This window comes from Melospiza melodia, chromosome 16, assembly GCF_035770615.1.
Source record: "Melospiza melodia melodia isolate bMelMel2 chromosome 16, bMelMel2.pri, whole genome shotgun sequence".
In the NCBI taxonomy this organism is placed as follows: Eukaryota; Metazoa; Chordata; class Aves; order Passeriformes; family Passerellidae; genus Melospiza; species Melospiza melodia.
In genome coordinates, this window is record NC_086209.1 from 3,085,788 (window position 1) to 3,099,943 (window position 14,156).

General features: G+C 46.5%; 1 protein-coding gene across 1 annotated transcript in view; it reads right to left on the reverse strand.

The window, feature by feature from the left end:
* NEXMIF (neurite extension and migration factor) overlaps positions 1–14,156 on the reverse strand; it is a 178,504-nt gene that overhangs the window by 14,418 nt on the left and 149,930 nt on the right. The window contains exon 3 of the mRNA XM_063170323.1: positions 1,494–1,618. Coding sequence (XP_063026393.1) covers positions 1,494–1,569 — 76 coding nt within the window. The 5' untranslated portion in view covers positions 1,570–1,618. The remainder of the gene's footprint in view (positions 1–1,493; positions 1,619–14,156) is intronic.

Here is a 14,156-nt window from a genome sequence, read left to right on the forward strand (position 1 = left end):
TGTGGGGAGGGAATTCTGAGCCCTGAGGGTGGGCAGGCCCTGGCACAAGGTGCCCAGAGATCCCTGGAAGTGTCCAAGGTTGGATGGAGCTTGGAGCCACCTGGAATAGTGGAAAGTGTCCCTGCCCATGGCAGGAGTGGCACTGGATGGGCTTTAAGGTCTCTTCTAACCTAAAGCAGTGGTCTGTCTAATTAAAGCACTTTTATAGCCCTGTTTAATTGAATTCCATGGAATTGGTGTGAGGCTCTAAAAACCCCCTCCCTACTGACCAGGGCAGCACTGACTTTGTTGTCCCCTGGATCAGACAAAGGGACCATGGCTACAAAACCCCTCTGCAGCTCCAGCAGCTGCAGCTTCACCCTGGGTAGTGAGGAAAGGGATGGGCTGACAGGGACAGAGCCTCCCAAATTACATCCCAGGGACAAACAAGGGTGAGCATGTTCCTCACCTGCCACCAGCACCAGCTGTGGGGCCCTCATGGGCACCCACGTGGCTGGAGCTGCTCCAAGGTTTTGGCAAAGAACATTTGTCTCTACCACCTTGCACAGAGCTGACAGAAAGATCTGAACATATGTCAGAGGACAAAGTCCTTGACATCTAACAGGATCAAATTTATATATAAATAAAATATATCTATCTATCTCAAGATTTATGGGCCAATACAAAATGTAAAAAGCCATGAAATTAAACATAAAACACAGTGAAGAATGAAAGCATCAGGCTCTGCCTCCCTTCTGCATTCACTGTGGCCGGAGATTACAGTCCAAATGACCTCAGAAAATGCTTGGAGGCTTATTTATTTCAATCAGGGTTTCAGACAGCTGAGCACTGTTACTCCTAATTAGTTATTCTGAGAGCAAATATAGAATCAATGAAAGAGAGACAAAGTTGGGCATTCTGGGATGGCTGCAAGGGGCTGATCCTTCCCCACCTGGCTGCTGGCTCCCGGGAACCCTACCTGTGTATGCAGAAAAGGGATTACAGGACAGGGAATCCCATGTGCTGGGTGATGGGACACAGGCAAGAATGAGCTCACAAATCCAACCTTCCCTTCCCAAGAATCCTGGTTCCTTCCTCCCACCCAATCTCTAATTTTCCCACAGTTTGTAGGACTAAGTATCCTTCAGCTAAATCTTGCTAATATTGGCTAATGTAATGCCAAGGGAGGGGAAGATTCCCCACAGATAGAGGGGGCTACAAATCCTGGATGACTTTTTCCTCCAAGAAACCAAACTAAAATCTCTAATTCACACTGCATGTGCATATAAACATTTCCAGCCATGCACAGGTAAGAGCAGTTCTTGTTAAGGCCTAAAAAGGTGTAGATTTATGGCTGGAATGATTCCTGTGCAGAAAACACCCATTTACTCCCCTGCTCCACATTGCAGAGATACCCACAAACTGCTAATATTAAATGCACAAAAGGAATTAGGAAAATAAGTTGGCTTCCAAGTTGTCGCTGCTCCCTCATGTACCATAATTAAATTCCTTACCATTTTCTTTCACCCCATTAATCAGGATAGTTTCTTGGTCTTCTGAGGCACAATCCTGCTCTTGTTGGTCATCCATCAATTTAACCTCTTTCTGTTCACTCCATGCCCCAGTGCATCTGGCCAACCTGCACATTTCCAGAAACACAACCACAGTCAGTGCAATCCCCAGGATCAGCTCAAGGAACCGTGAATAAAAAATAACAACAATAAACCACCCCCACACAGCCTCACACGCTGCCTGCAGCCTCCTTAAGAGGACAAATCCAATTTATTTAGGCTCTCAGCTTGTCACTTTTCCACTCCAAAAGCCAAGTCCCATGTATCTTCAGCGAGGTGAAAATGTTGTGGATCAGCATTTCCATCCCCCAGGTCCTGCTCTGGGAGGTGGGGAGGTGCTCAGCACCTCTGCAGGACCCTCACATCACCCAAAACTGCTGTGCAAAGGCACATTAGTCATGTCCAGCCAGGAAAGGGCATCCATCTCCAGATGGATCAGTGCAGAGATGAAGGACACGACTCATCCCAGTTCATCAACAGCAACTCTACGATGGAGCTGGAAAATCCACAGGCGTGGAGTGACAGCTGCTCACCCTCACTGTCAGCCCTTCCAAGCACTGGCAGGCATGAAAAACTTCCCCAAAAAGAATTTTGTTGTGGAAAAGAATCTCCAGTGTCACTGTTCACCATGGGAGCCCCATCCCTGGAAGCCTCATCCCCCAGACCCCATGGCTGCCCCCATTGTCCCCAGTGGGTGAAGCTCCAGCTCCAGGGAGGGCTGAGCAGTCCAGGCTTGGTGGGGCTTCAGCAGAGCAAAGAACCTGAGGTGAGGATCCAGCCCAGATCTTCTCATTCCTGCACTGAGGGCTCCCCACCCTTCAAAGCCACCACCTGCCCGTGGAGTGATGTTGGAACCTGGGCATGGCTGGCACTGGAGAACCCTCATCAGTGCTCCTGACTGACAGAATTTCACCTCTTTAAATGCAAATCCAAGTCAAAATCTATTTTATGCTCTTCTGGCAACTCAAACTCAATTTTTTTTCTCTCTCACAGAGCAGGTACTAGATTGCAGCATTGGTTTAGGTGTTTTTCTGGGTTTGGGTTGTTTTTTTTTTTTTTGTTTTTGGCTTTTTACTTTTCACATCAACATTTGTCAGTGTCTGCCGTTCCCACAGCACTCATTGCCCTGGGGTTCAGCAGCCAAACTTCATTCATATTCAGATTTGCAGTGGAGTCCTCTTAATTAACGTGAAATCTTTACAACCGCCTTAGTAAGTGAAACCTTCACCCAACTTAAAGATGTTGTGACACCAAGAGGAAGATAAGAATAACAAGCATCAGTAACTCCATTCCTTTGCATATTTAGAGGAATATTTAACTAACCCCGAGAGTTTTCCTTTGATGCAAATCCCCATCTCAGAGCTCTCCAATGCCAGCCTGTTTGCTGTGCTGAGACCCCAGCACCCTCCCCACAGCCTGAGCTCCCTCTGTGCCCTCTCATTGCTGACATGCTGCAGCAGGAGGGGCTCCAAAAGCCAGGCCAGAGATCAGAGCTATTTTTCCATGAAGGAGATTAATGTCTGAGTGTGGAAGGTGCTCTGCATCCGCCACTGACAGGCTGCAGCTTTGTGTCTCCTCGATAATATCTGCCTGGTAAATGCGCCTTAATTAAGAGAAGTATTAATAAATTAAGGTTTTTAGAATATCTATTAATGAAAATATTAATAAAATATTCTCAGGGGAGCAGAGAGAAGCACCACTGGCTGCACACATGGGCCAGTGGGGCTGCTGGGGAGGGCCCTGAGGTGTCACAGAGTGGTTTGGGTGGGAAGGGACATTAAAGCCCATCCAGTGCCACCCCCTGCCATGGGTGGGGATGTCACAGACACCTTTTCTGAAAAATCCTTTCCTTAGGATTTTTCCTCCTGAGAAGCTGAGAGGCCTCAGGAACAAAATGTAAACAATGATTATCTGCTGCTGTGGAATGCAACAGGTGCATCTGTGATTGGTCTCATGTTGTTGTTTGTAATTAATGGCCAATCACAGTGAGATCTCTGTCTGAGACACAAGCCTTTGTTATGATTCTTTTTCTATCCTTAGCTAGCCTTCTGATGAAATCCTTCCTTCTATTATTTTAGTATAATTTTAATATAATATATATAATAAAATAATAAATCAGCCTTCTGAAACATGGAGTCAGATCCTCATCTCTTCCCTCATCCTCAGACCCCTGTGAACATCATCACACATCACACAGGGACACCTGCCACTGTCCCAGGCTGCTCCAAGCCCTGTCCATGAGGAAGGAGTCCATCCTTCCTTGATTCTGATGGACACTCAAGGGCCAGCCTTCATGGAGAGAGCAGGAACAGATGGGGGAGAGCAATGAGCACCCAGGCACCAAGGGAGAGTTCACAGACCCTTAATCTCATGGTTTATGATTTTTGGGGATGTGTATGCACAAGGGGGAGGGAACACACCAGGGATGTTCCTGGTGGATGAGATCCAAAGGCTGGAGAAGACAATGAAGACAATGAAATGCATCAGCAAAGGGGATGTGCTTGAGGAGAAGCCTTTTCCCTGACCCAGAGAGCAGAGCTGAGCTCCAAAAGCAGCTGGGAAGAACTGAGCAGGGTCCAGGTGGGCCATGTTCCCACTGGGACAGACAGCCCAAGTTTGCTGAGACCTGCTGCACAAGGGGACCTTTGGGACCAGTGTGAGACCCCAAAAGGGACTGGGAGAACCAGCAGCAACTGGGAAAGAAAAGTGATGCAGAGCAGGAAGGAACAGAAGGCTGGGGATAACGAAGAGGAGAAGAACAGCTGGTCCCAGGCAAGGAAAATGAAAGCAGGAGAGGTCTGGGGGATAAGGGCAGAGAATACTCTGGGCAGCAGGAGAGCACAGAACACAAGAGCCATCTGCAGACTGAGGTACAAAAGGGAGAGAATATAAATTTCAGATGGAGTCAGGCTCTGAAGAGAGGCACTGCTGGGGTCAGGGTATTATGGAGAGCTGGCAGGAAGAAAATCAGGCACCAGCTCCAAGTTTGTGAACTTGACTGGAGCCAGAGTGGATGGAGGAAGAGGATGGTGGGTGGAAGGGACGTGGGGTCAGATGAGCTGCAGCCTCTGGAGGAGGAGGGCAGGAGCACAGAGGGGCTGGCTGTGCTTCAAGGACAGGCACAGCACGTTCAGGCCCAGGGAAGAATGCAGAAGCACTTTTGGTGATTGCACCATGGAGTTCAGGGCACTGGGCTGCTAAGATCACAGCTGGCAGCACACAGAGTCACTGGCCAGCAAGGAGGTGGAGGGGAAGGAGCAGCAGGAAGCAAGCAGTGGAGATGAACAATAATCCAACTCATTTTAGGCACAAGATGGACAAATTAATGGACAGAAGGGCAGGATGCAGAGCTGTGGCAGCAACACCCAGGGCTCACTGACCTGGAGAAATCCCTTTCAGCCCTATTGCCCAGGTCAGGTGAAGGTCTGCAAGTGCCTCTAAACACCCTCAGCATCACAGCTGAGGAAATTCCCCATTTCTCACAATTCCTGTCAGTTTTCCTATTTCTAGTGCTAACAGGACCATACAAAGCCTGTTAGTGACCAGCCCACGTGCACACAAACAGCCCCACAATGGAGCCTCTGCCACAAACCTCCTGCTGCCTTCCAGCAGGTCCTTCATCCAGGGGGCCAAAAAACCCAAAAGATGCTTTTGTTCTGTTTAAAAAACCTCCTGAGACACTCAAGAGGTGTTAAGGGTGTTGGTGCTGCTGGAATGGAGGCAAACATGGCTGGGAAATGATGACCCAGCTGAGGCTCCACCAGCTCCCTCTGCTCCCAGCACAGAGCAAGGTCCTGGTGGAATCCTTGGAGTAAAACCAGATTATTTCCTGTTCTAGAAATTCCTAGAACTGCAGAATCCCAGAATGATCAGGGCTGGACGGAACCCTTGAACAGAGAAGGAAACACCCAAATTGCAAAGCTACAAATCCTGGACATGTTCCTTCACTCAACTCCAGTCACACAAATGATGGAGCTGCTGCTCACTTAAGCCCATCCAAACTTTAGGATTTAAGCATGTTCCTATTAACACTGATTTTACAAAAACAAAAGGGGAAATGCCATCCTTTTAAACAACCAAAAAATAACATCTGCTCAATGGCTGCCCTCTACAAAGAGAGCAACAAGTTGCTTTGCTTCTTTGTCAGCCAGGAAATGCCCATTTTCTGCTGTTTTTCTAAATGGGTTTTCACAAAGCACACAGGCCCATCACTGCACTCTGTCACAGGTGCCATGGGGAGGTGACATCCCCTTCAGCCTCTCGAGCCCCACAGATGCCAGCCCAAGGAGGAATTGCACCAAGGGACCTGCTGGAGAGGTTTCCTGCCCCTGCAGACTCTTCCTTGGGCAGCATCAGTGATTTGGCTGATGGCATTTCCCAACAGAGCCAGGGATGGTCACAGGGATGCCCTGGATGCACTTAGAGAGTGTCAGGGTCTCTAGCTGCTCACAGGGACCCTGAGATGTGTTAGAAAGTCTCTTTTCCCAGCCTGGTGCTTGAAGAATGAGTCAGGGCTCTTCATTTCTCGGTCTCAAGGTTGTTTATTTTATCTTATCTATAAAATTCCTTCTCCTGCCCTGCTGAGGTCCATCCAGCAGGACAGTTCCAGGCACTCTGCCTGCCCCAGGGCAGTGTTATGGCTTTATACTAAAAACCACGTGTACAATGTTTACAGTTACTTTCCAATACCCATCACCTGTGTTAGACAGTGAGCTTCTACTCTAAACCAATCCAAAAGTGCCAACATCACAGCAGAAGATGGAGGCCAAGAAGAAGAAGGAGAAAGGCTGGATGCACCCAGTTCCCTCCATCTTGCCCCCATACCAAAAACCCCAAAATCTACTTTTCCACCCTGTGATAACTTCACTATTATTCTACCTAAACTGTTGTGGCTTGCTGATCTTCATAGAAGGTTGTTAATTTGCTCCATGGGTCACAATCAAACCCACAGGTGTTTTGGGCTCTGTGCCAGGGTCTCTGAGCCCCCTGGCAGGGTCCTGGCCATCCTGGACAGCAGAGGGATGTTCTGGGTCCTGACAAGAGGGGACAAACAAAGGAGTTGGTCATGATTGCCACAGAATCCAGTGCCTGGCCACTTAAATCTATGTATCTACATCTCAATATAATCTATAAATACAAATATTTATCTGCTGCTGCTTGAACATCACCTCATTCATATTTCCTGGGTGTCACCATTACACTACAGAGCTCAATACTCTGCCCAGGCAGAGGAAGGAAAATAAATCTACCAGGAAAAATAAGGAACAGCCCATGACTGGAAGCTCAGCTGCACACTGGGAATTCTGGGAGGTGGACAAGGTTCTGAGCTGGGGGTGGCTGCTCTGGAATTGAAGTTACAAGAGTGTTTCTCCTTCAAGCTGAATAGACAAAAAGCCACTCACACCCAGACAAAACCCAACGTGCCAGCTCCTATTTACACACAGCTTCCACATCCTGAGTGTTGCAGCTCATAAGGGGAGATGGAGAGGGAGTATCCGAAGTGAAGGAGAATCTTTTTATGGAGAAGTGGGGGAAGAAAGCAAAGAAGAAGAAGAAGAAGCTGTACCTTTTTTTCCTGCAGAATTGTGAATAAGTGCAGGTGTTCTATATATGCAGTTGTATCTTTCAAAAAAAGAGCTTTAGAGAAATTAATTACATATCAGAGCCTCTGACAGGTCTTTTAAGAATTGTGATACTTTTGAATGAAAACATTATATACTTAAAAAGAAATACCATGTAAATGTCTCTGAGATATTTACAGTCAGTGGAGTAATAGTAGGAGAGGATTCAGCTCTCCCTGTGCATGGGGGATGCTGAGCACACCCTGCTCCTCCCAATGTCTCCTGCCCCTGCAGGACCTCAGCAACTGCTGCAGGAGCTCAGAGCAGAGCCAGGAATTGCCTGGGAACACAACCCAGGCTCTCCCCAAAATGCTGAGCCACCTGTCTGTCTGTCTGTCTGTCTGTCCCCTCCATCCCTGAGCACCAGCTCCTCCCAGCAGCAAGGACATCACACACCCCTCCTCCTGTGCTGCACCTCTGCAGAGGACAAAATCCGGGTGGTTTTCTGCTTGGTTGGCTTTTCCTTGGGTTCTTTTCCCCCACTTTTCCCCCTATTTTAGTCCCACAGCAGGACACAGGACAGAAGTTCCCATGGAGAAATTGTGGTGAGGCAGCACCAGAAGCCACAGCAATGCCAGGCTGGTGTTCACTGCCCTGAAGGAGGCTGCTTTCCCACCAGATCCTGAAATCCCCTGATCCTTTATATTCCAAGAATGCCATCTGATCCTTGTTTTTTCACTGTAATTTCACAACTGGGGGATGAAGTGCTCAAAATTTTCACTTGCCAGCAAATGAAGGTATTAATAATGTTAGAATTTTAATACTAACATTTTATTTTATTTTAATACTAGCATTTTATTAGTAATGTTAGTATTTTAATGCTAATAGCACCTATCTGAGTAAAGCTCTGTTTCCATTATTTTCTTTTCTACCTATGCCAAGGGTCTCTGATTTTTGGTGAAATAAGGAAAAAATGCAGAATACCTGAGGTTTCCACATCTGACAGGGTCAGAATTCCTAAGGAAATGGTTCCTAAGCGTGGAACCATCTCCGTCTCTGACCAGCACAAAGTGCTGCTCCAGTCCACCAAAGGGATGTTGGACTTGAGACTTCTGGTTTCAAAGCTTTTTTCCCAGAAAATTCTCACAAGGAAATTGCATCTCCCAGCAGCTCCCTGGGCTTCTCCTATCAATGATGGTGAGCACACAGGAGAAAAGCCCAAGTGAGGGAGAAATAGGAAACAAAGAAGGGTTTTGTGGGTCAATCCCAGCAGTGAGACATCTAAAACCCTACAAGAAGGTAAGGCCTGACAGAGCCAGTGTTGGCTGAGAATAGGTTCAGGTATAAATACTGATAAAAGCCTCCAACGAGGAATAAATCTGGAGTGGGGGGATAAAGTTGATTAAAGAAAAAGGAGGTTGCAGAGAAAATGGAGAACACAAAAACCATTAAAATAGGAAACAATTTCAGAACTGGTGTGTTCCCAGAAGGTGCAAAGGATGGATGAGTTGTTAATATTCATAGCAAGCCTCCACTTTCCCTCAGCTGAAAGCAGATGCAACAATTACTGCAGAGCCCAAGCCCCAACTCCTGCAGACCCCCAGATATGATATTAAGAACAGGCTATTTAAAGCCAGCTCTCAAATAAATGACAGTTTCTGACCTTACTCTGGGAGGACATAAGGTGTGAGTGTTTCAAGACCTGTCACAAACAACTTAAAGGCAAAAGGAAGGAAGTGAACAAAATTACAGCCTTCCTGACAAAGCACACGTTAAATACCAAAGGAGCTCTCTCTGCAAATGTATTCCCAGCCATCAAGAGCAGCAGTGTATCACAAAGGGAAAAAGGTGGCAATTAAAATCCTGGAGGAGCTGAAACGCATGAGGGAACGTCTGAAATGTGGAGAGGGCTTCAGCATAAAACTGTCCTGGGTTAGGGAAGGCAGAGCTGCCAAAGCCCAGGGAGGAGAGCTCCAAAATGCAAAGCAAGGAAGGGAAGAGTCAGGGGAGAATCACTAGTGGGGAGCTCGTGGGGAAATGGAGAACAGAGAGAATGAGGAGATGGAAGGGAGAAGGATGGCCCAGGCCACAGACAAAGGCCTCAGATGAGCACAGCTCCACTCCACATCCCCACAGTGACCAAGAACCTGAGGAAACCTTAATGATTCAAGGCAGGAAGAATTAAACATCCCTTTTTACCAAATGTGGGATGAATTTGCACATGGGGCAGGTTAAATATTCCTGTGGGAATAATGAGGAAACGCAGGAGCCCAGGAGGACCTCATGAGGGTTTCAATGAGTGCACCCCATTCTGAGGACAAGAAGCATAAAGAGAATTCCTGCCTACCCAGAGCAAGGGAGGATGATTAAGAAGAGTCGCTGGGGTTTTTTTTGGTCATCCTCTCATATTTTATAGAAGTGGAAGGAAATGAAGCAATAATTAGTGTCAGCAGCTGCATAGTTTTGAAAAGCACTGGCAAGTGAGGGGGAGATTTTCATCTCCTGAAAATGAGTAAGAACACAAACTTTGGTTTAGCTGTGATGGCCAGAAGTAAAAACATTCCTAATTAATAGATTCACAGAATGGTTTGGACTGCAAAGGACCTTAAAATTCATTCCACCATGTTCCACTGTCCCAGGCTGCTCCCAGCCCCAGTGTCCAACCTGGCCTTGGGCACTTCAGAGATCCAGGGGCAGCCCCAGCTGCCCCTCACAGTAAGGAATTTTCTCTTCATTCCTAATCTAAATCTCCCCTCTGGCAGTTTAATCTCTCTGTTCTGTCTGGAAAGCCTCTCTCCATCTTTTTTCAGAGCTCCCTTGAAGTAGCAGAGATGCCCACAGACAGCCCATGATGGTGCTTTTTTCCTTTCTTCCTTAAGGGCAACTGTATTCCAAACATGTTGTTTTCACTCCATCTCTGCATATGAAGTTAAATAAAATCAGAAATGTTAAGGGCCTGGATTTCTGAGAAAATTAGAGTGGAATGATTGAAAACTCCAACTCTCATAAATCTGCAAAGGTTGAAAATTCAGCAGGATGGTGGGGTATTAACCTCACAAAAACACGAGGACTCTCCAAAGCTAATTATACATCAGTCTGCTCTAAAATAACAAAACCAATAAAGAATGGTTTGGGATGGAGATTTCTTGATGGGCAGAATTGCTTCATTTAAATGAACTTATTACCCAGATTCCCTTTCTGCTGCTGTATTTATGGATCCATTGACAAACCAGCTTAACAAACTCTTCCTGTGAACATCATCAGGAAAGAGGAGAGGCCAAGGTCACGTGCATTAAGATTACAGAAGCCGATGAAGAAAGGGGATGTTTCAGAGTCCCTCACACACTGGGTTTTATGAAATAACTCAGCTGAAGAAGGGTGTGTAAAATTTTGTTTAGAGATATGGATTAATGCAGAAACAAAACAACACAAAGAGTTGGATTTCACAGGGATATGCTGAAGAAAAATCTCAGTCCTAAATTTTGCCATTGCCTCTTTCCCTATGAGAAACATTCTCTTATTTTCCCTGTTAAAAAAAGAACACCAGGTTTAAAAAAAGAAGGAGGAAAAGAGGAATTTTTTTTTTCTCTAGAATTTGTAATATATTAAAGTTTGGGCTAAGGAGGGTAATTAGGCTGGTGCCGGAGGAGGATGTGAAAGCTCATCAGGATATTTGCAGTAACCCTAGTGGGGTAAACATTTCTCTTTTCTAATATCTTCAAATTAGAAATTTTATAGGAGAAAAAGAAATTTTAACAAATCTCGTTTGTCTCTTATTAGCAATTAGCCAGCGTGGACTATGGATAAAAAGTGTTAATTTCTAAAGTACACATAATTTTCATAAAAGCACAGATAGGAAACCCAACAGCAGAGTGCTTGGCTCAGGCACAGGAAGGAATTCAGATGGAGCAAGGGAGGAAGGGCTCATTCCTCCCATGTTTTACCCAAAGAACTGGTTCACGGAGCTGCTGTTCCCTTACTGTGGGACATGGAATCCCAGAATCCCAGGATTGTTTGGGTTGGAAGGGACTTCAAAGCTCATTTGTTCCCATGAGCAGGGCCATGCCACATGCTACATCCCAGGCCATCAGCTTCAAGAAAGTAAAGATGGCCAGAAAAGATGCAATGGTGAGAAATCCCCCCAAAAAGGGTCATGTTCCACGGGGATGTGGAAGACAAAATCCCCTTAGACATTATATCCAAGTTCTAGCCAGATCCTTTGAGTATTCCTGAACAACTCCCAAGCTTCATAAGGATTTTTCCTTTCTATGTACATATAAATGATTGCACTGATAGCAGATGGGCCCTTCCATACGATTTCCTTTTTAAAACTTCCAGCTCCATGCAATTCCTGCATATTCCTTGTGCTTGGAAAGGAACTCCTGTGCTTTCAGCTCCAGAGCACAAAACTGGGGTTACTTCTGCTCATTTGGTTTTAAAACTTTTAATTACACAAGCAGGTAACAGCTCTTAAATACATCATCACCATCATTTTGCCCTGAGAAAACCTCAGTGCAGTGGCTCTGCCTGGCAAGGTGAGCTTAAAAGTGAGCCACATTTTGGAAAAACATGCAGCACCTACTGCCTTGGGTTTGTTTTCCTGAGTAGTTTCCTGCAGCTGACACAGCTGGACCACAGATTTTCCAGGTAAAACAGCTTCCCAGTCTCATCCTGTGATGTGCATCCCAAGGAGTAAATGCTTCTGACTATAAAGGGAATCAGGGGAGGTAGGCAAAGGAAATGATCAAAACACTTATCACACCAAGAAAAGAACTTATTAGGCCCGATAAGGAGTTGGAATTGGTGACAATTATAAGATACCATCCATTTTTAGCTAATAATTCAGAAAATGGATGAATTATTTGAGGAATAATATGTGATCATTTATTTAAAGACTTGTACTAATGTATACGCTGGAGGAAGTGGAGCTGAGGTTGTGGGAACACTTTAACACTTCCATTCCTGGTGGTTCTTCCTTTCCACTCAAATATAGAGATTTAATAGCACTGGATTTGGTTTGAGGGTTACAGGGCCCCTGCAGAAAACATCAAGCCATTTTCCAAGGCTGTTTTATACACAACCTACTTTTCCTCCACTTGCCTATTCACGTGTAAGAAATCCACCAACATTTTCCCTTTGAGAACAGTTTCATTTATTCAAAATTCCCCACACCAAACAACCCCATCCCCACTCCACAGGCCTTAGCAGATCCCACAATTAGATGGAAACAACAATTAAATCTAAAGCCACGTCTCTTAATTTTACTTGGGAAGGTTTTGGGTTCTGCCAAAGGTCGGAGGCGATTTCTGAAGGGAAAATCCCACATTAGGAGAGATTGCATTTCCTAAGATCTCAGCCCAAATCTCCATCTGTATCCAGGTAACAATCTGGAATGCTGATATTTAAGAAGAAAAATATCTGGACAGCTGCCCCAGCTCCCTGGGAAGCAATGTTTAGTTAAAGTCTTGGATATCACTGAAAGAAGATGTGGAGATGTCACACTGAGGCTGAAGCATTTTTTCAAGTGCTGAATTATTCACCCGTGAATCTCAGATGTGAAATCCAAATGCTCCGGTACTGCCCCGGCTTTAGACAATGGCTAATTCCTTTCTGTGCCACTGCAGGGTCTCTTCATCAGCTTTCTTTCATCTATAATCACAGCCAGGTCATGGATTATTAGTCATACTCAGTGCAGAATTCAAACCCTGCCACACCAATCAGCCGGGCCGGGGCTCCCCCGGCGTTAACAGAGCAGCTCCTGGCACGGCCTCACAGGGCAGAGGGAGCCACAGACACAGCAGCACTGCCCAAACCAACAGGGATGGAGCCTGAGCTGGGACAGGACACAGAATGTGGGAACCCAGGACATCCCTCTGCTGTCCAGGATGGCCAGGACCCTGCCAGGGGGCTCAGAGACCCTGGCACAGAGCCCAGAACACCTGGGGGTTTGATTATGACCCATGGAGCAAATTACCAACCTTGGATGAAGATCAGCAAGCCACAACAGTTTAGGTAGAATAATAGTGAAGTTATCACAGGGTGGAAAAGTAGATTTTGGGGTTTTAGTGTGGGGGTTCAGGAGGCAAGATGGAGGGATCTGGGTGTGTCCAGCCTTTCTCCTTCTTCTTCTTGGCCTCCATCTTCTGCTGTGATGGTGGCACACACAGATTGGTTTAGAGCAGAAGCTCACTGTCTAACACAGGTGATGGGTATTGGAAAGTATCTGTAAACGTTGTACACGTGGTTTTTAGTATAAAGCCATAACACTGCCCTGGGGCAGGCAGAGTGCCTGGAACTGTCCTGCTGGATGGACCTTGGCAGGACAGGAGAAAATTTTTTATAAATAAGATACAATAAACAACCTTGAGACCAAGAAATGAAGAGCCCTGACTCATTCTTCAAGCACCGGGCTGGGAAAAGAGACTTTGGAACTTTTCTTGAGGTCCCTGTGAGCAGCTAGAGACCCCGACAAAAGAACAACCTGGGGCTGCAGGGATCTGCCCCAACATCCCACCTGCAGCACCAGGCACAGAGGAGCACAAATCAAGGCATGGCTTGGGTTGGAAAGGATCATAAATAAAGATTAGCCCATTCCAGCCCCTGTCACAGCAGGGACACCTTCCACTGTCCCTGCTGCTCCAAACCACATCCAGCCTGGCCTTGGGCACTGCCAGGGATCCAGAGGCAGCCCCAGCTGCTCTGGGAATTCCATCCCAGCCCCTTCCCACCCTCCCAGGGAACAATTCCCAATTCCCAATATCCCATCCATCCCTGCCCACATTGCCTGTGTCCTGTACCTCCATGCCTTGTCCCCAGTCCCTCTCCAGCTCTCCTGGAGCCCCTCTAGACCCCTCAGGGCTCTGAGCTCTCCCTGGATCCTTCTCCAGGTGAACACCCCCAGCTCTCCCAAGCTGGCTCCAGAGCAGAGAGAGTCAATATGTTTCCCCTCCATGTAAATGTAGTGGGAAGAAAAAATCCTAAAGACAGGAATTTATCAGCCTGTGCTGGAGGTGTTACTTTGCATATCAAGCCATGAGGATGCAAT